This window comes from Miscanthus floridulus, chromosome 2 (assembly GCF_019320115.1).
Source record: "Miscanthus floridulus cultivar M001 chromosome 2, ASM1932011v1, whole genome shotgun sequence".
NCBI classification, from domain to species: Eukaryota; Viridiplantae; Streptophyta; class Magnoliopsida; order Poales; family Poaceae; genus Miscanthus; species Miscanthus floridulus.
Window position 1 is genome coordinate 848426 of NC_089581.1, and position 26177 is coordinate 874602.

Sequence of the window (26177 nt, forward strand, 5' to 3'; positions counted from 1 at the left end):
CAAAGTTCAGACTAACAGAGCGAATGTAAGGCGTGAGGAGATATCGAATATCAGCACACCATATCAGACGAGGAAAAGTGATGGAAATCCAGGTTTAAGAAAGGAAAAGGAAACTACTGATAAAATGGACGCGGCAAGCATATCTCTACACTCTGTTTCTGTCGGTTGACCAGCTCTGAAAAACATGACGAGGACTCTCCTGCGGTTGCCGCTGCGTTTTCAGAATTCATCAGATATAAAAAGAAAAGAAAAAAGAGAAGTGGACCAACCGAAATCATGAAAGCCCATTGGGCTTGAGGGAGGCCCGTCTCACAGTCTGCTCACAGCGGCCCGTGGGCAGCGAAGCCGCGTCCTTATCCGGCGGACCGGAGCGGAGCGCTTCGCCCGCTCGACGTCGTCAACCCAACCCAGTCAACCCCTGACGACTTCCCGCATCCCCAGTCACACATCGAGAGGCCAACCCGCGCATCCCCACCGCCCAGCTTACCACGTGGCGCGATCCTACCCGCGCCGCAGCGTGGCGAGCACGAGTACGAACTCTCCCTCTCTCTCGCCGGGCCACACTCGTGCTGCAGTTCCCACTCCAGAAGCTGCCGAGAGAGCCTGCGGATTACACGCATCTCGCTGCCGCCGCCCCATGGCCGATCTCCGCCCGCCGGAGCCGGGCACGAACGGCGCCGGCGCCGGCGTGGTCACCGCGCTTCCGGCCGTGGACGCCGCCGCCGCCGCCGCCGCCGCGGGCGGGGGAGCGCAGCCGCCCTACTCCAAGCGCCGCCGCCGCCCAAGCGTCCGCCTCGGGGACATCGACGCCCCGCCCCCGCGCCGCAACCACAAGCCGTCCTCGTCGTCGCACCCGCGCCCTCCGCGCCGCGCGCACCCGGACGACCTCGACCCGCACACGCACAGCCGCCGGGGGCCCAAGCCGCCGGCGCAGCGCCGCCCTCGGACCGCGTGGATTCCCGCCGCGCCCGCCTCGGCGGGGGCCGCCGAGGGCTACGACGACGACGAGGAGCGCTACTACGACGACGAGGACCAGTCCGACTCCGCCGCGGCCGCCACCGCCGCCGCCGCCGCGAGGGCTAGGGTTTCGGGCAGCCGCGACGCCAGCGGAGACGAGTCGGACGGGGTGGCGGACTGGGGCCTCCCCAACGGCCGCCTCCCCTCCGCGATGGGGTGTGGCGGCGTCAAGTCCTGGCTCGATGGCTTGGGGCTTTCTCGGTACGCGCCGGTGTTTGAGATCCATGAGGTGGACGACGAGGTGCTCCCGCTGCTAACGCTGGAGGACCTCAAGGACATGGGCATTGGGGCTGTTGGCTCCAGGAGGAAGATGTATGCCGCCATCCTCAAGCTCCGGAGCGACAATGCGTCCTGAGTTGGTGAGCTCTTAGCGTCTCCTGATATCTCTTCTTTTTTTTTTCAATTCCTTCCCGTAGAGAGCTAGTAGTGTTGAAGGGAATAACTAGTGCTGCTTTTCGTCAATCCTGAGTGTGCTGTATATAGGTTTGATTGATGACAGCCTCATCTTTGTTGTATTATGACGCTGTTGCGAAGCTGCTCAAAGGGAATAGTTTGGAAAGCATTGAAATAATGGATTGCGGCGAACTAGTTGCATTAACACGATGCCACTGTGTATCATGTTCAGGCTCATAATAGATCTGACAAATGTGGACCCTTTTTAATACTTGCATGATTTTGTTATACTTGCTACTTTCTATCAGAACTTTTCCATAATTCAATCTTTCGGATTGACTTCCACTAAACATTACCTGCACAGAAGGCTATTGTAAAGGTAATGGAAAGAGGGATAGGCAAATTCTGTCCAAGCTAGAAAATCACAAACAGAGCAAATCGTGCCTTCGTAACCAATTTTTCTGCCGGTTTTTTGCACTGCCATCAACAAAGGAGTAAAAAAATGCATGATAGGCTAGGATCCTCCGGTAATTCTGTAGTAAAAATACAATGCACCGCTTTTGGTTTCTGAATTGTTCAAGGAATGTCAGTGGATAGATTAGTGTGCCCCTATGGGCACATGCAGCTTATATCTACACCAGATGGAAAATGCAAATGCACCTTCGGGAGCCCATGCACACTGAGGACAAGCTTGCTTAGCTCGGGTTATTGGAGAAGCACGTTGGTTGGGTGGCAACTAGAGCTTAGGTGCTGTGACTTCTGCCTTTTTAGAATCTTGCCCCGTGTTCTTTATGTATAGTGTGCACAAGAGTAGATATGATAGATACATAAAGAAAATACAAGTCAACGTGCCATCCATACTCATTGTGGCACATCAATGCACTTTTTTCCCCCCTTTGAATCTCTTCTTGATAATAATGGTAGGTATATATTCTCGAAATCATGCAGGGACCGACTTCTTTGTTTTGAGCTTGCCCATCTTGCCAGAAATCACTTGAGATAAGATTTCTTTTGAAATATGCGTGCCTCTTGAGCCTCCCTTAAGGCCACTGTTTGATGAACCGAATCCATTGTTCTAAAGGGCTATTGAGGTCAACCCGCAATCTCCAAAGGGCAGACCCAGTGCCGGAGGCTCCCACATGAGTGGGGCTTGGGGAAGGGAAAAACCGAGGCAAGCCTTCCCCCGCAAATCTGCGGAGAGGCTACTTCGAACCCACGACTTGGTGACTCAGTGAGACAGCTCTCACCACTGCACCAGGCCTGCCCTTCTCAACCCGCAATCTCCATTAGGAATTATTTCTTATCGAATGAGAGCAGCAATTATTCACTTAACTTCTTCCGATAATAAAGTCAACGCCAAGTGCCACAGTTAATTTTTTATCAATATGTTTTGCATCATGATTTAACCCACTTGTAAATCTTGAGCATAAATGATTTTGGGATCATCCATAAATGTTATTTCCATCATTGTTGTGCATTTTATGTTGAAATTAATGCATCAATTGCCCATTGATTGTTATGATGAAGAGCACTGTATGGTATAAGCTTTTTGACTGAGCGGTGTGCATTATGTGATATACTCCATCATTTCTGCTTCTTATGGGACCCAGGCACCCAGTTGTGACATTATTTGGTCCTTTAACTGAACTTCTAATTGGCTGCCTAGATTTTTACTTGCCTTTTCAAGTGAACTTGGTTAGACTTTCTCTTCTCCCTTTATATGTAAATTATCACTCTGCTGTGAAGAAACTGCCCTATGTATGGAGTTCATCTTCTGTTCCAATGAATGCTTATAACATGTGAAATTCTGACATATGCTGTCTTTTAGAATTACTGAAATTTGAGTTTTATTTATGATTACAAGTTTAGCATTAGTAACGAATACATCCTATATCCTAGTCTTGCTGTTTCCATTTCTGCTTATGTTCTTTAAGTTCCATTGGTTAATTGGCTATGCATTCATATGCCTTATGTATTTAATGTACATTTCCCATTATAGAATAGAGCTCTCCTATGCCTCAACTTTGTCCTAATTTCAGCATGAATATTTATATCCATATTTCAAACCCATAATGAATTAAAATTGATTTTTATGTGATATTTAATAAACTTACCATTTATTTATGTTGCTGTAATGGCACAATCACTTAGGCATTCATTGCTATATAATGCAATAATGACATATAATGCTCAACTTTCTTTCTCCTACATCATGTGATAGATAAACAAAATTGGCTACCAGCCACTGCACTAAAACCATGTCGCTGCTAGACATACTATAAAGCCATGTTAATTTATTGGTGAACACAGCAATACCAGGATGTCCACCAGGAAATGAATAGTAGCTTGTTTGGGTCGTGACACTGTTTGCAGTGTGTGTGTTGTTTTGTAGCAATTTTATATTGTAGAGGTAGATAGTAATTCATTATGTGCAAGCTGAGCCATTGTGTGGTAGCTACCATTTTAAATTGGAGGAATAATTGAGACAAGTGGTTGTTGTTGTTGTTGTAATAATTGAGACAAGTGGTCATATATCTGAAGTAAAAAACAGAATCTAAGTTGGAAAGATATTTTTATCTACTTATTGATTACTAGGCAACTGATGTTTTTATGTCAGTTACTTTAAGGCCAATCCTTTCGTTGTCTCAGATAATTTTCTCTCTTCTCTTTATTAGCTACTGGTTAAGGCGTGCTGGGCAGCTGCAAGGAAATGATATGCTGAGGCATTGATACATTGTAAGTTCAAAGAGTAGCAGATGGATCCTGAAAAAGGGGGCGTACCTAGTGCAGAGAGCTCCCGCTGTTGTGGGGAAGGGTGTCAGTGGCAAGCCTTACCCTCGCCTGTGCAATGCGAGGAGACCGCGACTCGAACCTGGGACCTTCCGGTCACAGGCGGTAAGACTCTACCGCTTGCACCAGATGGATCCTGAAATCATAGTTTTTTGGTCTTTTTGAAATGTCATCTCCAAAATGTGATGGTTGTCAAATATGATAGTCTGGTACATTTTGCGGTAAGTATAAGTATGTTAGGATTATTGAGTGGGAGTGGTTCTTGGCTTGTGGATGAAAGAGGCTCAGGGTAGAAAGGACTAGCCAAGCCCAAGGTACCTTTATGCCATCTACCAAAACAACATTACCCAGAAAAACCTTGAGAATCCCAACAAATTGTAGTTATGTTTGGGCGGGGTGGAATTATTGTGGCACGTTGGGAGATGATGTGCCACAGCCACGTCGCTGGGCTGGTAACACTGCAATGGCAAATGAAGTGAAGAATTTCGCCATAAGCTCGAGCTGTAGACAATTGCGTCTCCTCCAACACAAGTGCTCCTTGTCAAGGTAACTAGTGATGTGTTTTGTAGGCTGGAGTACCTCACCTGTGTTTTGGCTAACTAAAACCGAAGAAGAGCAGGCCTGACATGGGACGACAAACATAAGAGGTACTTAGCCCAGATGATTTGCCCGGAGACACTTGGTACTCCTGACTGCCATGGCAGCAGGAGCGCTCAGAGGTTGCTGGCTACAGGCAAATCATCCTTGGCTATCAAAGATGGCCTCCTACTTCCATGCGAGGCCTCTCTTCTGCCACTCGTGCTTCTTGTGCACTGATGCTCTGCATTGCATGCCTGGGCATGTACGATTGCTTGTCCTCCAACCAACACAAGTGCTCCTTGTCAAGGTAACTAGCGAGATGTTTTATAGGCTGGAAAACCTCACCTGTGTTTTGGCTAACTAAAACCAAAGAGGAGCAGGCCTGACATAGTACATCATAAGAGGTACTCAGCTACCCCGGATGATTTGCCCGGAGAAGCAGCACTTGGTCGCCCTGATTGCCATTTGCCATGGCAGCAGGGGCGCTCATAGGTTGCTAGCTACAGGGCAAATCATCATTGGCTATCAAAGATAGCCTCCTACTTCCATGCGAGGCCTCTCTTCTGCCGCTCGTGCTTCTTGTGCACTGATGCTCTGGATTGCATGCCTGGGTATGTATTTATAAGGAGCCATCAGGCTGGAGTTTTGACTTTTGCTAGGGGGCAGCAGCCGAGCAGCGTGTTTGACACAGCATGAAGGAATATTGGCCTTTGTGACAAGTTAAAGCAGCAGATTATTGGGGTGGCTGGATGAGAGATCTGTATTGGCTGCCTTTTCCTTTGTAGAGAGCATCCAGGGATTTGGATCTTATATTCTCCCAGTTCTTCAAATTGGTTGACTCGTGCATTATTCACGGGGCATTTAATTTTTTTACCACTCTTACGAATGACATCAAAATATGTGTCACTGACACATGAGTCACTGATATGGTATTTTATATACCACTCATCTCATAAGTCTAGTAAAAAGTTAATTATTCCTTATTCACTAGTAGGATGGCAAATATAGGCTCTGTTCGCTTATCTTATATTACGTCTTTTTCAGCTTGTTTTTTCAGAACAATGTTTTTCTCTCACAATAAATTAGCCGAAACAATGTTTCGGCTTATTTTTTCAGCGAAGCGAACGGGGTTATATTGTTCATGCCTAGGCGAGCATATCGAATATATGTGCATGTGAAGAACGTAGCAGTATGTTAAGGAGATAAGGATCAGATAGACATGGAATGGACCGGAGAAATCTTTAGTTTGTGGGAGAGGCAAGGCGACTAGAGATTTGGGCAAATCCATCACTGCTGCTAGCTGTATCTGATCGGCACAAGCACGAGCTGCACTCTTCTTGTGCAGCCCCCCCTGGTCTGTCCGGATCCAACTCGTCTTGATTGCCCCAGCTCATGCTCCTGGGACCCCTACCAATCGTTCGCCCTCGTGCTCGCTCGCTAGCAGCCTCGTCTTATCGGCACATGTTATGAGCTCTCCCTTTTGTTAGACGCAAAATACTCAACATAAATTATGACGAAACAAAATGTAAGCAATACATCATAATACGACCAAGCAATAACCAGATGACCCTCAATGAGAGGGCAGTTACCACAAGTGACGACCAAGCAACAATCAAAGTGCCTGTGATGAGAATGAGAATGTTGGCCTTCGCTGCACAAGCAACGAGCAAGCAAGAACCTATGTTGAGACTGTAGGGGACCGTGACGCCTAAGAGGGGGGTTAAATTAGGCAATTTAAAAGTCTAACTCTAAACTATGACATCTTTTTCTATTCTTAGCAAAACATATGTAAAAGATAAACTATCTAAATGTGCAGCTATGATTTTGCTAGTTTGTTGCAATCTCTACTGCAAAAAGGAGTTATGCAAACAATGTAAATGCGGAAGCTAAAGAGTAAGGTAGAGATATGCAAACTCCCATCGACGACTTCGGTATTTTTACCGAGGTATCGAGAAGCGCGCAAGCTTCCCCCTAGTCCTCATTGGAGCTCCTTGCAAGGATCCCTCGCAAGGGTCAATCTTCCGGTCGGGTAACTCCGTGGATAGCTCCGGGCCTTTCCCACACGCAAGTGAGTCTCTGGTGTGCCTTTCGATAAGCCTCTTTCGGACCCCTCCCTGCCGTCTTCACTATCAAGCTTCTGGTCATACCGCCGCGGGCCTTGTTCCCTTCGGTACACGATGGCGGCCACACCACAAACGCGGTTGGTGTGATCTCGTAAGACTACAAGCCTCTCTGATGTACAACAATGGTGCGCGCAAGCACCAAGTGGTAAGAGGTATGTAAACCTCACTAAACACTAGGCCTAAACCTAGAGCAAGCACATAAGCGGTGGTCTAATCAACCTAAGCACTTCGCAAAGCACATATGCTAATCACATAATAAATCACTAAGCACTATGCAAGTGGAGATCACTAAAATAGGAACATATCTGGTGCAAACCAACTACCCCGTGCAACCTTGAAAACTGTGAATCTGGACCACAAGATACTAATCCAATGGACAGGGTTAGAGGAGGCAGGGGTATTGAAAAAATGGCCTGCTGGTGGGGGGGCTTAAGCGCAAAATCTCACATTTAATCATGTCCATTGGATTGGCATCTTGTGATCCAGATTCGTAGTTTCCAAGGTTGCACGGGGTGGCTGGTTTGCACTAGATACGTTCCCCACTAAAATGGTGTATCAACACCTTTGGTATGCTTCCTCAGCTCCACTATAATCAAATGACCGGTTGGGGGGGTCTATTTATAAGCTCCATTGAGAAAGTAGTCGTTGGGGACGAAACCCACCTTTTTGCTACTGACTGGACGCTGCTCACGTCTTGATCGGACGTGTCCGGTCGTCCCGACCGTTGAGCGCGCGTGCTGATCTGACTCTGGGCTAAGTCCGGTCATCATCGACCGGACACGTCCAGTCACGCTGGCGCCGCTCTAGAACCTCTCTGGACTCGATCGGACGCTGCACTTCGTGCGTTTGGTCGTCCAGTCTGCTGCTTCTGGTCACGCTGAAAACACTGTCGTGACGATGAACAGTGTCACCGGTGCGTCCGGTCACTGCTGCCGTCGCCTGCTGTTGCCTGACACCTGATTGGACACGTTCGGTCACTCATAGGGCTGCGTCCGGTCACCTCTGCTGGGCTCGTTTCTTCGCGATCTTGCGTCCAACTTGGTTCCAATCTTCATGCTTGACTTTACTTGACCTTGTATGTCTTCTATGCATATTCACATGTCTTTCTTGAGGTGTTGATCATTGGATCATCACGTCGCCTTCGTCCAAGTCACGTTTTGTATCCTATTGAACTATAAAACAATTACTTGTAAATCCATTAGTCCAATTTGGTTGTGTTGGTCATCAAACATCAAAATCCAAAGTAAATAGGCCTAGGGTCCATTTTCCTTACACATCCCACTCATGAGCATGACAGTACAACACAACTGATAAATTGATAAAACTCAATGATGGCAATGCATAGATAGACATAACAAAAGATGTCATCATTCCAGCTGACTCATTCATCTTCATCCATGCCATCTAGTCCATCCTCATTGTCAAATTCCTCTTCTTCAGAATCAAATTCATCTTCTGCATAGAGCTCTCTTATTCTTGAACTTTGACGCAGCTCTAGTTGTTCACTTGCTCCCATTGCTTCTCCAATAACAGTCCAACGTATCCCTGTACCCGGCATTTCTTCTTCTTCATCATCCTCATAGACAACTGTTGCACACTCATCTCCACCATCAAACATGAAACCTTGAGCTTGCATGACATCATTGGATAAGAGAATATCAGTAATCTTCTTTGACTTAATCTGTTGTCTCCTGCTCATGAGTTTGGAATTGAATTGTATGAAGACAAGAGAGTTTAGGCGGGTTGTAGTTAGCCTATTTCTTTTCTTAGTATGTACCTATAAATAAACATAAGATTTAAGAACATAAGCAAATCAGGTTGGAGAATAAACTGAATATTCAGACTTGAGATTACAGGTTACTGACCAAATAAAAAACACTCTAGTTTCTTTCGCAGCCTGAGGAGCTTGAAGTTAGTGAAAGAATTCTCATAGCCATCCTTTGTAGAACAGGTGTTTCATTTCCATAGAGTTTCCACCAAGATGCTGAAACAAACACTAAGCGAACTAAGTTTTGCTGAAATAAATAAAAAATGTAGGAACATAAATATTTTAGGGTGTTCTGTACATAACTTGTTACCTGGGTTAAAGTCAAAGTTTTGATAAGTCCTAGCAAGCTTCTTCGCAAAGGAACCTTCTTTATTCTGAAATTTCCTCAGTTCAACATTTACAGCCTGATCTTGTTTGTCATCATCATCATGATAGAAAGTCTCAACACAACTAATAAACCCTTCTATTATAGTTCCATCATCAAATATTGAAGCATCAGCATAACTGTAATGAGGATTCAGCAAGTATGCACTCAGGTGCAAAGCGGAATTAAGCCGGCCTTCCATCTTCTTATCAATAATAGCCATGACATCTTTGTAGCGAGACTCCACATTGCCATGAACTTGCTTGATCTCTCTCTTTGCCTTCAATAATTCTCCATACAAGAAACCCATAGATGGCTTCACATCCCCATCAACCAAACGAAGAACTTTTACTAGAGGCTCAAAAACTTTCAAGCACATCTTGACTTCTTTCCAAAATTCTGGATTCATCATTGTTGCTGTTGCAGCCTTTCCTTTTTTGGATTACACTTCCCTCAGTCCATCCCACTTGCTATGAACCACCATCTTTCTTAACTGATCTTTTTTCTCTAGAATGCTTTCCAAAGTAAGAAATGCTGAAGCAAATCTTGTTACTCCCGGCCTGACTATATCTCTACGCTCTGTGAAGTGTCTCATGCATTCCAAGGTTCTTGTGTGCCCATACACAAAGGTGGTGAATGCATTTGCTTGGTCAATTACCTTCTGGAACCTCTTTTGGCCGCCAATTCCTTGTAGCATCAAGTTGATTGTGTGAGTTGCACATGAGGTCCAAAATATGTTTGGTCTCTTCTCATGCAACAACTTCTTTGCTCCCATGTTATTAGAAGCATTGTCAATCACTACTTGCACTACATCATCAGGGCCAATTTCTTCAATTGCTTTGTCCACTAGTTCAAAGATGACTTCACTTGTGTGTGACACATCTGACATCTTCTTTGAGCTGATAAAACTTGTTCCATCAGCACAATTCGTGCACAAGTTCATTATGATTCTCCTCTTCTTATTAGACCAGGCATCAGTCATGATAGAGCATCCATTCTTCACCTTTTCAACATCATGTTCCTATAGCAAACTCTTGGTTCTTGCATATTCCTCATTCAACAAAACCCCCCTTAAATGATCTTGAGAAGGAGGTTCAAATCCAACACCAAATTGACCAATTGCTTCACACATTTGTACAAACTCATCATTGTCAATAGCATTAAATGGTATGGCTGTGAAATAGAGAAAAGAATACAAGTTAATTACCATGTGTATTTTCAAACAATAATGTACATGAAGAATACTGGAATAGTATATGTGTCGGGTTCATAAACCCGGGGTCCCTCACGGACCGGCTTCCCCTCAAAGGCTCGGCCTGAGCAGACAGCGCGCAACTCATGGGCTGGCCCAAGAGTCTAAACAGCAGGCCAGAAGGGCATTCCAATCACCGACCAGAAGGTCTGGCCGAGGAGGGGCAATGCCTGTTTTCCGACTCGGGCCCACCTTTACGATCGGAGCGCTCACTTCGGTCTCCAGCCGCCTCTGAACGGTCTCTTCGACCGGAAGACCTGGCAAAGCACTACCTCCGACTCCGACCCCACGTCTCCAATCGGGGGGGGGGGGGGAGGGCAAAGACCCCGCTCCCTGCTCTTCTCCGACTGGCGCAACCAGAGCCGACTGGGACCAATCGATCGGGGACGCCTGCTCGGGAAAGACCAGGGAACAGACAAAAAAAGCAAGGCAAGGCGCACAAGTCAAACCACAATACCAGGGACCGTACCCTGTACACCTACAAGAACAGTACTCTACAGCCACCCTAACACCAACAATATTGTAGGCGCCGACATTTTTCCTACAGTATTGTGGGCGCCATTAACTCCCATACGGTAAGGCCCCCTACATGCCTCTAGGCATCAACAGTGTTGTGGGCGTTAGAATTTACCGTATCGAGTAAACGTGGTGAAACTCCTCACATGCCTCTGGGCATCAACACTATATGCAGGTACCGACATCTGCTATACCCGAAACAAGACGACGTAACCTCCCACATGCATTCGACATCCAACAGTGTTGTGGGCGCCTACCATCATCCTGTGCCTGCCGGCGTGGGCAACAAGGTTTAGAAGCAAACATACTCCTTCCCTCTCATTTGTAAGGACATCCCCTTCATTTATAAAAATTGGATGCGCTCTCTCCCAAGAAACTCAGTTGATTCAAGTTCATACAAGTCATTCAAGATTCATTAGATCGACGAAGCTCACTATCTCACAACCACAGAACCGTCAGGTTCAGACCTCAAGCACACGCTTGAACACTTAGCTCATAGCGGAGTTCCTGTCGCTCTCGGTCCTTCCGACCGGAGTCCAACCGGACCTCTCATACACCCCATCTTTCTCCTTCTCATTTGTAACCCCACTGCAAACTTCGAGCACCTGGGCTCAGGAATAAAGTCACCGACCGACCCAACTGGACGTGGGGCATGCTGCCTGAACCAGTATAAACCCTGTGTCATTGAGTGCTAGGCCACCTCCGATCACAACGTACGTCAAAACTACAAATATTCACTTATTGGTCACTTTCTGCACCGACAGTTGGCGCCGTCCGTGGGGAAGACGCTGTACGTTCAACACTTTTTGGTCATCGGATGGCCCACTTTTCCGTCACCTTCGCCATGGCGGGCTCAAGCGACACGATTCGCTTCGGCTCACTGGAGTTTCCTGCACTCCCACCTGTTGGGATGTGGGTTCCACCTGTCTTCGAGCCATCCCAGGCCTTCCTCCTCGGAAGCCTAGACTTCGTCGTCGACCGGCTCGGCGCACTGCACCTCCGTGAGGAGGCACTCGTTCCGGCGCCCGTCGGAGGGGCGCCCTCCGTGGGCTCCGAGACGAACGACAACTTCAACGACGCGGCATCTGCGCTTCATCCCGAGCAAACTCTCTGCTCAAACCTCGCTGTGAGTGATGTACATGTTGTTATTTACTTACTATTCTCTATCTTCCACCAATTATCCAGAGGGATCCCGTTGTCTCCGTCGCGACGGCCGTACGACCGGTTCCCCTACGTGGGGCATGTTGCCTGAACCAGTATAAACCCTGTGTCATTGAGTGCTAGGCCACCTCCGATCACAACGTACGTCAAAACTACAAATATTCACTTATTGGTCACTTTCTGCACCGACAGTTGGCGCCGTCCGTGGGGAAGACGCTGTACGTTCAACACTTTTTGGTCATCGGATGGCCCACTTTTCTGTCACCTTCGCCATGGCGGGCTCAAGCGACACGATTCGCTTCGGCTCACTGGAGTTTCCTGCACTCCCACCTGTTGGGATGTGGGTTCCACCCGTCTTCGAGCCATCCCAGGCCTTCCTCCTCGGAAGCCTAGACTTCGTCGTCGACCGGCTCGGCGCACTGCACCTCCGTGAGGAGGCACTCGTTCTGGCGCCCGTCGGAGGGGCGCCCTCCGTGGGCTCCGGGACGAACGACAACTTCAACGACGCGGCATCTGTGCTTCATCCCGAGCAAACTCTCTGCTCAAACCTCGCTATGAGTGATGTACATGTTGTTATTTACTTACTATTCTCTATCTTCCGCCAATTATCCGGAGGGATCCCGTTGTCTCCGTCGCGACGGCCGTACGACCGGTTCCCCTATGGCCTATAGTCTCCCATGGACGCGTACGCTCGGGGGCTCTGAAGGATGCCGGCGCCGCCCCCTCTCACGTCTGAATTCGCAGGGATGTCGAGCTATGGTCCTACCTGTTTCCTCGACCTCATGGATGACGATGTTGAGAGTGATGGCTCCAGCATCGGTGATGTGGCGCCTAGCCACCGACCGTCCCGGGAGTGCGCTATGGCGGACGCTCTGGGACAGCCACCGGTGGAAACAGAGTCCTTGCAGACGCATGCCCCTCCAGATCCTCGTGTAGAGACCCCCGAGCTCACATGGGAGCATGACGAGGCACTACGACAACGTGGCTACACCAGCCACTGACTGCGCCAGCGTGCTCGGCGCACCATACTGCGCCCCGTGCGCGTAAACCGACGAGCGGCGCCCAGGGTCACCCCCGCCGGGTCCAGCGCAACACCATGGATAGGGGGAACGATCCCCCCACAGTTCGCTCAGGCTAATCAGAACATCGCCGCTGCGGCAATGCTTCTGCGCGGCCTATCCGAGCCGAACAACCCTCATGAACAGGCGATCCACCAGAACCTCCGGGCACTAGTGGAGACCGCCGCCGTTCAACAAGCGGAGTGCTCTGTATCGCGACGTCGACTCGCGGCCTCACTCCCCACCAGGGGAATGGGGACGCACCAGATGGGTTGCTCCACCCGATCACCGCTATAACCGTCGAGCGCGGCACAGGAGGCCGCATTGGCACCTCGTCTTGACTTGACCACTCCGCACCGATCGCCTGTATACGCGCGGCTCGGGCCGAACCGAGACACGCAGGAGCGACCGGAGTCCCAGCTTTATGGCCCGCTACCACGGACCTTTGTCCAACACCTCCAGCAAGCGCCGCTCCCACCGCGCTCCTACGGAGGCCAGGGCAAAGGCAAGGCCAAGCACCAGGATCAGGATGAAGGCCCCTCTATGCAGAGGGGAAAAAGAACAGAAAAGATCGCCGCCGACCGGCCAACTCCACGTTGTCGCCAAGGCTGATCACGCGGGCACGCAGCCCCAGCAGGACCCTCTGGGCCACTTCCACAAGCTCATGGAGAGCTCATGCACCAACCACGACTACCCCTCAAACACCTCTACAAGGATTGCCAGCTCCTCAAGCGCCTTCTGTGGCAGCCTGGCGAGCCAAAGGAAGAAAAAGGCGAAGAAGCAGCGACCGAGAAAGGGGGCGTAGCGGGCAGGGATCCGGACGACTGAAGGTTGAAGTGATCCGACCAGACGCCTACTGACTGAAGGACGACAACGACGACATTCTCACCGAACGCTTGGAACAGCTATGTCGTTTTTTCTTTCCCTAAATTTCAGTCTTACCGTTGTTTACTTAGCGTTTGCTCCTATAAGAGCACCCCGACCCAAACACTTTTTGACTCGGGTCACTCGGGGGCTCCACGAGGGTGCACTACTACCTCTCTTTTTTGTTTGCTATCATATGGTGAAACTCCTTCCTACCTAACAAAAGGGTAGTTCGTTCCTTTAATTTGCCTTACGTAGCTTTGCTTCAAAACATTCCGACCAATCACACCCTGCCTTTATCTACAGTTACGAGCAGCTGAGCCTTGCGGGCCACGCCCCGAGCTTCCAAGGTTGCAGCCTATGGGACAAACGGGCAAGTACAAGAAAGAAAGAATAAAAAAACAAAATTATGCTAAGGAAAAAACTAAGGAACGAAAGGGACAAGCTTCCCCGAATGGAGTAACTCCATAGCAAAAGAGAAACTGATTGTAGTCATTAAGTACACAAAAACGTTTACACGGGGGCTCCCCCATAAACTTAAACTTTTACGTTTACTGAACTACTTATATTTTACAAGCTATTGGGCCGGCTCGGTGGCATCTGCTGTCGGTGCGACCGATGAAGGCGCGGGCTGCTCACTCACCGGTGGGACGACATTCGGCTCGGTCAAAGCCGGGGCAATGTCCACCTCCGACCTAGGCTCCGTGCCATCCGTAGGCTGGACAACGTCCTCCCGACGCACGCTTCTGGCCATGTCTTCACGACGGATGTCCATCACCCACTGAGCAGAGACTTGCTCCGCCACCAACCTTGCGTGCGGCAGCAAGCTCTCCCTGATCGATTGGATGTCCTCCGTGCTCAAGACGTCAGCGTACCCACTGTAGATAGTGGCGAAGTCCAGGTTCAGATGGTGCATCGCCACCGAAGTCAACACCCCCGATGCCCCATAGAACAACCCGCTCGTGATAAGGTCTCGGACCGCATTCGGGACCTCCGCCAGCTGGACCGAGGGCATGCTAGTGCTTGGCGCCGACCCGAAGACCTCCGAGATGACAAGGCGAGCAACGTTGTGATTCTGGTCAAGTTTCCCCTCGAGAGCACATCGCTCTTCATGGGACTTGGCCAGCTCCTCTGCATTCTGGCTGAGAGTCGCCTTGATCGTCTCCAGGTCCTGCTCCAGCGACTTCACCTTTCCACCTAGCTCTGAAAGAAGGGCGACAAGCTCAGAAATAGGCTGAAGGAAGAAACCAACACGACGAAAAACAGAAAAGGTACGTACCGACGTAGAAGTTCTCAAGGGTGGAGAATTCCTCCACCTGCTGGGCCACCTGCTCGCGCAGTTGGGCGCTCGCCTCCTCCGTCCCCATCACTTGGCCCCAAAGCGCGAGCACTTCCTTGTCTGCCTCCGACTGGGCCTTCCGCTCCGACTCCAGGGCCTTCCGTGAAAACTCCAGGGCATTCCACTCTGACACCAAGGCGCTCTGCTCCAACTCAAGGGTCTCTAGGGATTTCTGGAGTGCCACCTCGGTGTCCGCCAGGGATGTCCGCAACCCTGCCTCGGTCTCCGCCTGGTGGGCCTTTGCCGCCTCAAGCCCCCGCTCGGCGGCGGTCGCCCGCTCTGCTGCACGCTGCCCCTCCGCCCGCGCCGTGGTCGCCTCGGCCGCTCGGTCCTAGGACTAACGGCGGGCGGACTCTAGCTGACGCTCAAGCTCAGCCACCCAGGCATGCTCCATTCGGAGGAAGCGGGACTTGCGGGATGACATCTCCTTCAGACCCTACGAAAAACAAGCATGCTAAGGCAACCAACAAGAGATTCAGAGGTCAAGGACAAATACGGGAAACTCACCTCTACGACAAGCTGCAGGTTGACCTCGACTAACTGCTGGGCGGACTTAACCCACTCTTGGGCATCCACGAGCTTCGTGGATAGGTTGGCGAGTTTGGACACTGTGGCGAGTCCTTTCCCCCCAAGGATGTCCCAGAGCTGACACTCCTAGGAATCCTGAAGGACGAACCACACCTTTGTCGGGTCCTCAGGGCAGGGCCACTCTAGGTCACCCTCTGGTAGCCCGCTAGAGGGCCCAGCCTCCGACTGAACCACCGCCAGCTCCCGCGACGACATCGGTAGCTCCACCATGTCATCAACCTCATCGTCGGACGGGATATCCACCACCTCGGTTGCGCGGGCCACCGTCGGGCGTTTCGACTTCGTCCCGGCCACGTCTTCCCCCAGCGCCTTTGGCTTCAACCACGAGGATGAGCCGTGCAGCCCTCCACCTGGCGAGGCAGGGAGCTCGGTCTCCCTCTCCTCTTCCACCACAGCTGGTGGAGGAGGGGCCATGAGGGTTACCTTCGACGCGACCTCCGCCGTCAGCACTGGGATTGCCGCCAATGCCGACGCCTCCGCCGCCACCATACCAGCAACTGACCCGGGGGCACCACCCCCGGAAGGGAAGGGTTCGCCGCCGTCACCCTGTTCCCCCCATCGCTCGCCGCGACACGCGGCATGGTGGGCCTCCAAGTCTCCTGCACGGGAGTTGGGGCGATGCTCAACCCCGTCATCGCTCGGCCACTAACAAAAAGTGCTGGTAAGTCACACTCCAAAAAGACTCAACAACAAAAGATAAAAATGAAACAAAGAAAAACGTACCAGGAGGTGAGCGACACAACTCTGAAGGCAAGACCTGACGTCGATGGGCCTACAGGGCAAGGACCTCTCTTAGGCTGCGACCCACGCCCCCTCACTTCAGCCGGGGGCGGAGTCATCCCAACCGGCTCCTGCTCGGCCTACGGGTCACCGCGACCCTCGGCTTAGGACTTCTCGACCAGAGAGCGGGCGGTGCATCCTCCAGCTACGAGTCGCGCGATGCATAGGTGCCAGTCCACTCCTCAGACCGCCCGACTTGCTCGACCGCGTCTGCGGCAGGTGAGGCTTCCTCCGGCTGCGAGTCACGCGTTGGCACCGGTCCCGGCGATGCACGAGTGCCGGTGCACTCCTCGGACCAGCCAGCTTTCTTGGCCGCGTCCGTGGCGGGCGGTGACAGGACCGGCGACGCCACCAAGGGGCGCAGTGACCGCGTCCACTTTGCCTCCCGTTCGCCAACGGCGTCCGCACTCGCCACACGCTTCGTCAGCGCGAGAACCACCACGCGCCTCTCCGCCCGCTCATCACCAGCGGACATCGCCGCAGGGTCGCGATGCTCCGTTGAGGTCACAACGACCTCCCGACTTTCCTCCTCCTCGGAGAAAACCATGTTATCCACATCCGTGGGATCCTCTGACGCGAGCTCTGACTCGACATCGCTCCTACGTTCCTCGGCCTTCACACGTCGGACGATCTCCTTCTTGTTCTCTTGCTACCACCGAACCTCCCTGGTTCTCTTCTTCTTCCTAGTGTCTGCCGCCTCCTTCTGGGCGGCCTGCCGGGCCGCGCCCTCCGGCCCCTTCGAAAGGTGTGGCCGGGACCTATAAGCATCAAGCCCCTACGTAACAGGAGACTCAAGATAAAAAAGCAGCAAAACAAAGGGAGAAAAGAGCACGAAGTAAAGAAAAAGGAGCATACCAGTTTGGACACCACCGAGGTGTTGAGAGGTATGGGCTTTCCCTCAACCTTCTCTTTGGGCTTCAGCTGTAGCACCCGGCCGAGGCGACTCCAGACCTCGTCATCCGATAGCTCCTCCGGCGACATGATCAGGGTCCGATGCGCCACTGTACCTCCACATTGGTAGCGCCCTCTCCGTCAATGGAGCAACCTGGTGGCGGTAGAGGGTGTGGAACACCCGCACCCTGTCGAGGCCGCGCCGCACAAGCTTCTGGAGCTCCTCCTCGATGATCTCCACCTTCTTCTTTTCCTTACAGGCACAACCCCACGACCAACTGTCCTGCTTCTCCGGCCTCCTGTCGGCGAACGCCGGGAACGGCACCTCTACCGGATTCCTGATGTAAAACCACTCCCTATGCCACCCCTGGTTGGAGTTGTAGGGGATGTACGCGGGATACGAGCCTCCCACGCTCGGTTTCCTCTGCAGGGTGAATCCCCCCACCGGCGCGACCTCGGTCGGATTCCCTGCCGTCAAGGCTCTCCCAGAGAACAGCCACCGGAAGAAGTCTACGTGTGGCTCCATCCCGAGGAAAGCCTCGTAGACGGTGATGAAGCCGGCGATGTGCAGCACCCCCGTCGGATTAAGGTGGTGCAGCTCCAGACCCCACTCATTGAGGAGCCCACGCAGGAACCAGTGCTCGGGGTATCCTAACCCGCGCTCATGGAAGGTGAGAAAGGACACCACCTCGTCAGGCCGAGGTTGTGTGAAATCCTCCCTCCTAGGAGCCCTCCAGTGCGCCACCTCCTTCGGCGATAGGAACCCCTTCGCGATGAAGGCCTTCAGCACCGACTCCCTCATGGTGGACGACCTCTAGTCTGACATTTCGCTCCAAGATCGCAAAAGGATTAATGAGACGTGCCCTGACCGATGAGACGTGCCCTGCCCGACGGAACAGCTCCTGATCAGACAGGACGTGGCCTAGGTATGGCCCACCACTACCGCACACCGGGCACAAGAACCAAAGTGCCACCGCACACAGGCGGCTCTCCGCATCCCTAGGCGGGACTTAGAAAAAACCCAAAACGAGATCTCTGCTAGGAGAGACCGTCGGGCTTCTTAAGTCGATCAAACGGCTCAGAAAGACACATCGAGGGACAGGTAAGGAGCAAAAGGGCCGCCCCATGTAGGCCATGCCAACTCTGTCACGAACGACGAGCACGGGTCTCGGTCAAACATTTCTGACTGGAGCACTTCAAACCCCGTCACTCGAGTTATCAAGGTAACACTACCGACCCCTCTATTTCTTTATAAATCATTTCATACATCCATACGCGCATTCATTCCGTACGCCCGTGCCCCCCAGACGATTCGGGCCCTAAACCGCCCGGGGGCTCGGGAACTAAGCATCACACGTGCAGCGAAATGCATCACAACGCTCCGTGTTGCATCACGAAGCGGCAGTTGCCTCATTCGACATGAGCAACGACAGAGCCAGGGGAGAAAAACGCAGATGAGCCTCGTGTGGCCCTCGCCCAGTCTAGCAGAAAGGGTCATCTCAACCTTCTCGTTCGATCCTAAACCTCTGCCAAGCCCATAGAATCTCCATCGAGGGGAGGCCATTAGGCCACCTGGGTCGGTCTCCGGAACAACCCAGGCATCTGTCGGGTTGCAGGTAAAGGAGCAGTGGAATGTCACAAGAGGGCTATGCCGACCCCATCACGAACGACAGACCCAGATTCCACTTGATCATACCCATTAGCGAACTCACCGAGTGCGTCACTCGAGCTCGAGCAATCGGGACAAGCAACAAAACTTAGCCCCTTCGGTTGTGAGGAACCGAGGACGGGGTAACACACGCAACTCACACCGACCCCTAGTAAAGCCCAACGGGGTTTGGGCGCTCAAGACATAAAACGTCTGGGTCTGCGACCCTGAACTCGTCCCATCCGGCTACGCTTTGACTGCACTCCAAAACTACTTGGGTCTGTGACCCCGAACTCGCCCCATTCGGCTACGCTTCGACTGCACTCTAAAACTACCTAGGTCTGTGACCCTAAACTTGCCCCATCCGGCTACGCTTCGACTGCGCTCCAAAACACCCGGGTCTACGACCCCAAACTCGCCCCATCAGGATCTACGAGCTCTGGCTCACCCGATCCCAAACTAACTAAACTAACTACCTTAGTTGCGCAGGCCACACTGAGGCCTAGATCCATGACTTCGACTCGCTCGATCCCACGGCGCGCACCGACGCCAGGATCCGTGAGCTCCATCTCACCCGATCCCTAAAAACAACTAACCGCCTCGGCTGCACAACGACGCCTTGGTTAAACAACTCCATCTCGACTGAAAAACACGCACACACGCCCGCTAACAAACACCCCCAGACGGTTCTGCCTGAACCGCCCGGTGGCTCGGGGGCTACACCCGCGGGTGCGCTCGTGCGCACCTGCCGATGAAACAAAAACCTCCCCCGCTGGCAACACGAACCCCCCCCAGATGGTTCTGCCCGAACCACCCGGGGGCTCGGGGGCTACACCCGTGGGTGTGCTCGTGCGCACCCATCGTCGAGGCAAAAATCCCCCAGACGATTCTACCCGAATCACCCAGGGCTCCTGTTGGGTTCATAGACCCGGGGTCCCTCGCGGACCAGCTTCCTCGCAAAGGCTTGGCCCAAGTAGACAGCGTGCAACTCATGGGCCGGCCCAAGAGTCTAAACATCTGGCCAGAAGGGCGTTCCAATCACCGACTGGAAGGTCTGGCCGAGGAGGGGCATCGCCCGTTTTCTGACTCTGGCCCACCTTTCCGACTGGAGCGCTCACTTCGGTCTCCAGCCGCCTCTGAACGGTCTCTCCGACTAGAAGGCCTGGCAAAGCACTACCTCCGACTCTGACTCCATGTCTCCAACCGGGGGGGGCAAAGACCTCGCTCACTGCTCTTCTTCGACTGGCGCAACCAGAACCGACTGGGACCAATCGACCGGGGACTCCCGCTCGGGAAAGACCAGGGAACGGACGAAAAAAGCAAGGCAAGGTGCACAAGTCAAACCATGATACCAGGGACCGTACCCTGTACACCTGTAGGAACAGTACTCTGCAACCACCCTAACACCAACAATATTGTAGGCGCCGACATTTTTCCTACAGTATTGTGGGCGCCATTAACTCCCATACGGTAAGGCCCCCACATGCCTCTGGGCATCGACAGTGTTGTGGGCGCCAGAATTTACCGTACCGAGTGAACATGGTGAAACTCCTCACATGCCTCTGGGCATCAACACTATATGCAGGTACCGACATCTGCCATACCCGAAACTAGACGACGTAACTTCCCACATGCATCCGACATCCAACAGTGTTGTGGGCGCCTACCATCATCCTGTGCCTACCGGCGTGGCCAACAAGGTTTAGAAGCAAACATACTCCTTCCCTCTCACTTGTAATGCCATCCCCTTCATCTATAAAAAGGGGATGCGCTCTCTCCCAAGAAACTCAGTTGATTCAAGTTCATACAAGTCATTCTAAATTCATTAGATCGACGAAGCTCACTAGCTCACAACCACTGAACCGCCAGGTTTGGACCTCAAGCACACGCTCGAACACTTAGCTCATAGCGGAGTTCCTGTCGCTCTTGGCCCTTCCGACCGAAGTCCAACTGGACCTCTCATACACCCCATCTTTATCCTTCTCGTTTGTAACCCCACTGCATACTTTGAGCACCTGGGCTCAAGAATAAAGTCACCGACCAACTCAAACTGGACGTAGGGCACGTTGCCTGAACCAGTATAAACCCTATGTCATTGAGTGCTAGGACACCTCCGATCACAATGTACGACAAAACTACAAATATTCACTTGTTGGTCACTTTCTGCACCGACAATATGCAAGGGAGGTGATTAGTGAATTACCATGTGTATACATCCATCTTGCAACATACTGTTGCACCTCATGTGTTCTCTGTTTCCAAAGTTCCTTGTTTAACTTTTGTTGCTTCAAGGCTTCAGCTTGTGTTGATTTAGGATCAATTGGCCTTGTCCACTTATCAATGGGACCTAACTTGTGAGGCTTTGAGCTGCCAAGACAGGACCCTTCTTTCTCTCCTCCTAAAACTCGAGAAACAAACACTTCTTCTCTAAGATTGAGCCCGCGAATAGCCTTTTCTTTCCTCTTATTTGCTGCTGCATCTAGTGCTTTCTTACACTTTGCTTTATCTTCTTCTGTTCTCTTTTCACATTTAGCCACAGAATTCCCAACACCTGCTATGTGTTGCTTCATACGAACCCCCCTATGCTCACATGTTTACATAGCTTGCACTTCAACTTGTTAAGATTGGTAGGATCACATAGATACCAATATTCCCATCCTACATCATCTGACTTCCTCTTGAGAGACAATGTTTCCTCTACTACTGACTGGGGTTCTCCTACTGCTTGTGTCCCAGCAACCTCCATCCTATAATTACTTAATTAGTATTCTATTAATCTAGACAAGGACAAGAAGCAAAGGAATTAGGCATAAACTAACTAATCACTAATCTATAGTGCTACACAACACAACAAGAAATCTAAAAGCACAAAACAAAACAAGAAATCTGTATTTTACTAATCTGTACAATAAACGCAGGGAAGGAATTAGGCATAAACTAATCTAGCAATCCAAGACTGCACATGCGCACACCTATATGGAACTAGAGCCTAGCAGTAGCAGTGTAGCACACATTAGGATTCAAAGGAGGGGGAGGGAGGAGAACGGAAGGGAGAACCAGAGTGGAGAACAGAGAAGCAGAGGAGAGAGGAGCAGACAGTGAAGAAGTCAAGCAGAGGCAGAGGAGCTCACCTTGCCGAGCGTGGGGAAGAGAATCGAGAGGACGACACTGGAGATGGGGGCGAATCGAGCTCGACCTTGGGGAAGAGACGTCGGACTTGGGGAAGAGACCGATGAGCTCGACCTCCTCTAGCGGCGGCTCAAATCAGTAGTCGGCGGGCGTCGAGCGTCGGTCTGGTGTCGGTGGGCGTCCCGCATCGGTCTGTGGGCATCGATCGACGGGCGGCATCGGGAAGTCTCTTCTGCTTTTATCCCCTCCTCTCCCATGCCCCGAATCGAGTTTCGCATGACGCGTGCCCGATTGGAACCTCCGCACAGCGCGCGCATCCATCTCCCGCACTGCTTTCCCGCGCTGCCTTTCCTGCCCGGTCACTGGCTCGCTGACCGGCCACGGAGCAGGGCTTCCACGACACCTTTCTTCGCCTCAGCGGCTTCCATGTGCGTCTTCGTCCGTTGAAGCGCCGGCACCGCTTAGGGGCTGCTTATGACCCGAAGCGAAGTGGCATCCTCCCGTGTAGTGCTTCAGCGTGCTTAAGCAGGCGCTTAATACTGCTTTTTGGAACTTTGGTCCACCGTGGGGGGCGTCTCGGTGGCTTTGTCTCTCCATAACAGATCTCGTGAATCCCAATAGGAGACTCTAGATTCCTCAATATCTCTCTAGCCCTCTAGCTCTATAGCCTATAGTCACGGTCTCTCAAGGCAAAGTGAATGAACCTATGCCTTGGGTCAATCCACAAGGAAGCATAAAACTCTCTGACCCATGATGGAACATACCGACCAGTTCATCCTAGAAGATCTGCCAGACCTAGCAGATAGCTGAGGTGGGGACGGATCTGCTCTCCTGCAACATCAACTATAGCCTCTAACGAGTAAACTCTCTATGATCTGAATGCCACACCACTGTTGAGGTAGGCATTGTAGAAATACTTCCGCAGCATTGTGTAGAACTGCTCTGAAGCACGCTCATCCTGCCTCAGTGGAAATCACTCCTCAAACTCCACAAAAGGGAGCTGATGCACCTGCCTAGCCATGGCTGCCCTTAGATCCAAGTGTACCACTAGAGGCATACCCTATGGTCTGGTAGGTGGATGAGAGCCACGTCTTTGTGTCTAAGGCCTCGATGACACCTGGGTGCGAGTGCGTCTAGAGCGTCGAAGTCGTGGCTACTCTACCTGCTCTACCTGCTGCTCGGTCTCCTCTAGAGGCTCAACCTCCTCCACTCGAGTGCCCTCTAGTGCATCCTCCAGAGCAACACACTGACCTCCGAGAAAGATAGCCTCAAGCTGCTCAATTGCGGTCCTCTGAGCTGGTGAGAACTAATCACCGATGCAAATACCACTGCCTCTGCCACCTCTCTCAGCACGCTCTACGGTGATGGCCACTGTTGCTGGTCTCTTTGTCTCTATATCACCTCTCTTGCACTTCTTCTTTGTAGTGGTCTTCTTTGGCCCCTTCCCCTTTTCCTATGCTGTCAGGCGAGGAGGACGCCTCTCATCATCATCGTCAGGACCACCCCCGATGTTCTTGCATTGAGCCATATCTGACACTGAAAGGAACCACTGAACCTAAGAGAACTCACTGCCAAAAGATACAACTACTGTTGACCACTGACACTCCCCTAGATCACTGCCGTCTGTCACTCAAGAGGCTTGGCCTCTGTTCCATACTCGCAGGCTTGGCCCCGAGTTTATCTACCACTGAAACACTGACAAACAAACTCACTACCCAAACTCGCTGCACAAGATAGAGTAGGAAGCATACATAAGCAACATTATATACTAGAGGTGCGATGGTCCTTACAAGAAGCAAGCAATTAGGTAAGTGAACAGATGGAATGGCTTGCTACCTTAGATCAAGTCCAGAACCTACGAAAGGATGAAACATCGAGCATGGGGGGCGCCACACGGGAATCGACAATGTCACTGCATAGACATACGACCAACTGAAAGGATCAAGCAGTGAACTAGATGTGGTTCATGCATTATAACAAACACCTAGCGAGCGACAAGGGAACTCACCCAGGGAATTATGTCAATCGGCCAAGCGAACGCCGAGGATGGGCGTACATGTTCGTTGGAGTCAAGAGAATCAACGGTGAGGTCGATGGAAGGACCACGATGCCGGTGGCGATGACCCACGGCGGCTGAGGTTAGGGCACCACGACGGCGATGGAGGGGCACGAGTGCGGGTAGAGCGGCGGCCACGGTGGTTACGCTGCGCTAGGGTTCAGGCGAACGTGGAGGCGCGGCGTGGGTGCGGTCCGAGAGCGGCGGCGCGAGGGCGTGGGCGCAGCGTGGATACGGTGGTGCGGCTCGAGGGCGCGAACGCGTGAGGGAGAAGAAGAAAAGGATGTGTGGGCCCCAGCATCAGACAAATAAAATATAGATATATTTTTCTTTGACAGTTGCGACCGGACGCACAGGTGAAAATGACCTGACGCTGCCCCCCGGAGTTCGGTCGAGTACAGAGAGGTCCAGAGAGCCTCAAAACGTGATCGGACGCAGCCCAGAGTCCGGTTATTCCTGTGTTCCAACTTGCCCTAACCGGACGCGGATTCAACTTGCCACCGAACGCGGATGGAACACTGTTCATCGTCCGGTCTTCTTCAGCACTTGCATCTCCTCCTGATGTACTAATCGGACGCTGCCATGGGTGAGTCCGGTCCCTACGTCTAGTCCATCTTCCACATCAGTTTCTTCTCCTTTCTATGCGACGTTTTCTCCCAATCAAGTCCCAACTTCGATTAGACCAAAATAACCATAAATTGGGATAGATATGGGAGAACTCTCTCAAACCCTTAAATTTTTTAAAATAATTTGCCTTTGGCTATAATTCATTTTAGAAAAAAGCAACAAAAGAGGCGAGGAGCAACATGTGGTGACCCAATAGGGTTTATAACCAATAGGAGCTTCAATTGCTCTCCGTATTTGTGGATGAACACAGCAGATGCTCAAAAAATAACCAAAAAGAAACGACAAAGCAACACACATACGTATGCAATGCAATACTTGAAAGAAAAACTAGTTGCTCATCGAGTTTGATCCAAAGTTAAGCTTCTTCACACACTTTTCGGCGGTTATCTTAACCATGTTAGACAAGCCCTAAGTGCATTACTAAAAATTAAACATATTTTATATTACAATGCAATACAAGGGACAACACAAGCTCAATTTTTTGTGAAGTTACTTAGATCAAGCACATTGAGCTCATTCATTAACCGACAAAACGTAGCCTCATCTAGCGGTTTTGTAAAGATATCCGCCAATTGATCCTCGGTCCTTACAACTTCTAGTGATATATCATTTTTAGCAACATGATCTCTAAGAAAGTGATGATGGATATCTATGTGCTTGGTGCGAGAGTATTGAACTGTGTTATTAGCAAGTTTTACCGTGCTTTCATTATCACACAAGAGAGGTACTCTTTCTAGAACTACACCATAGTCTAGAAGAGTTTGCTTCATGTAAAGAATTTGTGCACAAGAAGCACCCATGGCAATATACTCTGCCTTGGCGGTGGACAAGGCCACACTATTTTGCTTCTTAGAGGTCCAAGACACTAGTGATCTACCAAGCAAATGGCACCCTCCGAATGTGCTTTTTCTATCAATTTTATAACCGGCATAATCCAAATCAGAATAGCCAACTAGTTGGAATCTAGCTTCTTTGGGATACCAAAGACCAATACTTGATGTGTGCTTAAGGTATCTATGGATTTTTTTAACGGCAACCAAGTGGGCCTCCTTAGGATTAGCTTGAAATCTAGCACACATACACACACTAAACATGATATCGGGCCTAGATGCGGTCAAGTATAACAAGCTACCAATCATAGAACAGTAGAGAGTTTGATCAACTGATTTACCTCCCTCATCTAGGTCGAGATGTCCATTAGATGGCATTGGTGTCTTGATTGGCTTACATTCAT

General features: G+C 51.1%; 1 protein-coding gene and 1 long non-coding RNA gene across 3 annotated transcripts; one reads left to right on the plus strand and one right to left on the minus strand.

Moving 5' to 3' along the window:
- Window positions 1-422: 422 nt before the first annotated feature.
- On the plus strand, window positions 423-6218 carry LOC136514248 (uncharacterized). Of its 2 annotated transcripts, XR_010773591.1 has the most exons (3): window positions 423-1376; window positions 4086-4305; window positions 5896-6218. XR_010773591.1 is itself a non-coding variant. In XM_066508234.1 (2 exons), the coding sequence occupies exon 1, from the start codon at window positions 638-640 to the stop codon at window positions 1370-1372; it is 735 nt and encodes a 244-aa protein (XP_066364331.1). In that variant the 5' UTR covers window positions 423-637; the 3' UTR covers window positions 1373-1376; window positions 4086-4445. The 2 variants fall into 2 exon arrangements, 1 of the variants encoding a protein (XP_066364331.1); XM_066508234.1 differs by lacking the exon at window positions 5896-6218 and having other exon boundaries at window positions 4086-4445.
- Window positions 6219-8552: 2334 nt separating this feature from the next.
- LOC136537574 (uncharacterized) lies at window positions 8553-9121 on the minus strand. Its single transcript, XR_010779113.1, has 3 exons — window positions 8981-9121; window positions 8768-8886; window positions 8553-8679 (listed from the first exon to the last, which is right to left on the minus strand). It is a non-coding gene; the product is annotated as an uncharacterized lncRNA (long non-coding RNA).
- Window positions 9122-26177: the final 17056 nt, after the last annotated feature.

Coding starts and splice junctions, on each gene's coding strand:
- LOC136514248 (XM_066508234.1), top strand. CDS start 638: ATGGCCGATCTCCGCCCGCCGGAGCCGGGCACGAACGGCGCCGGCGCC.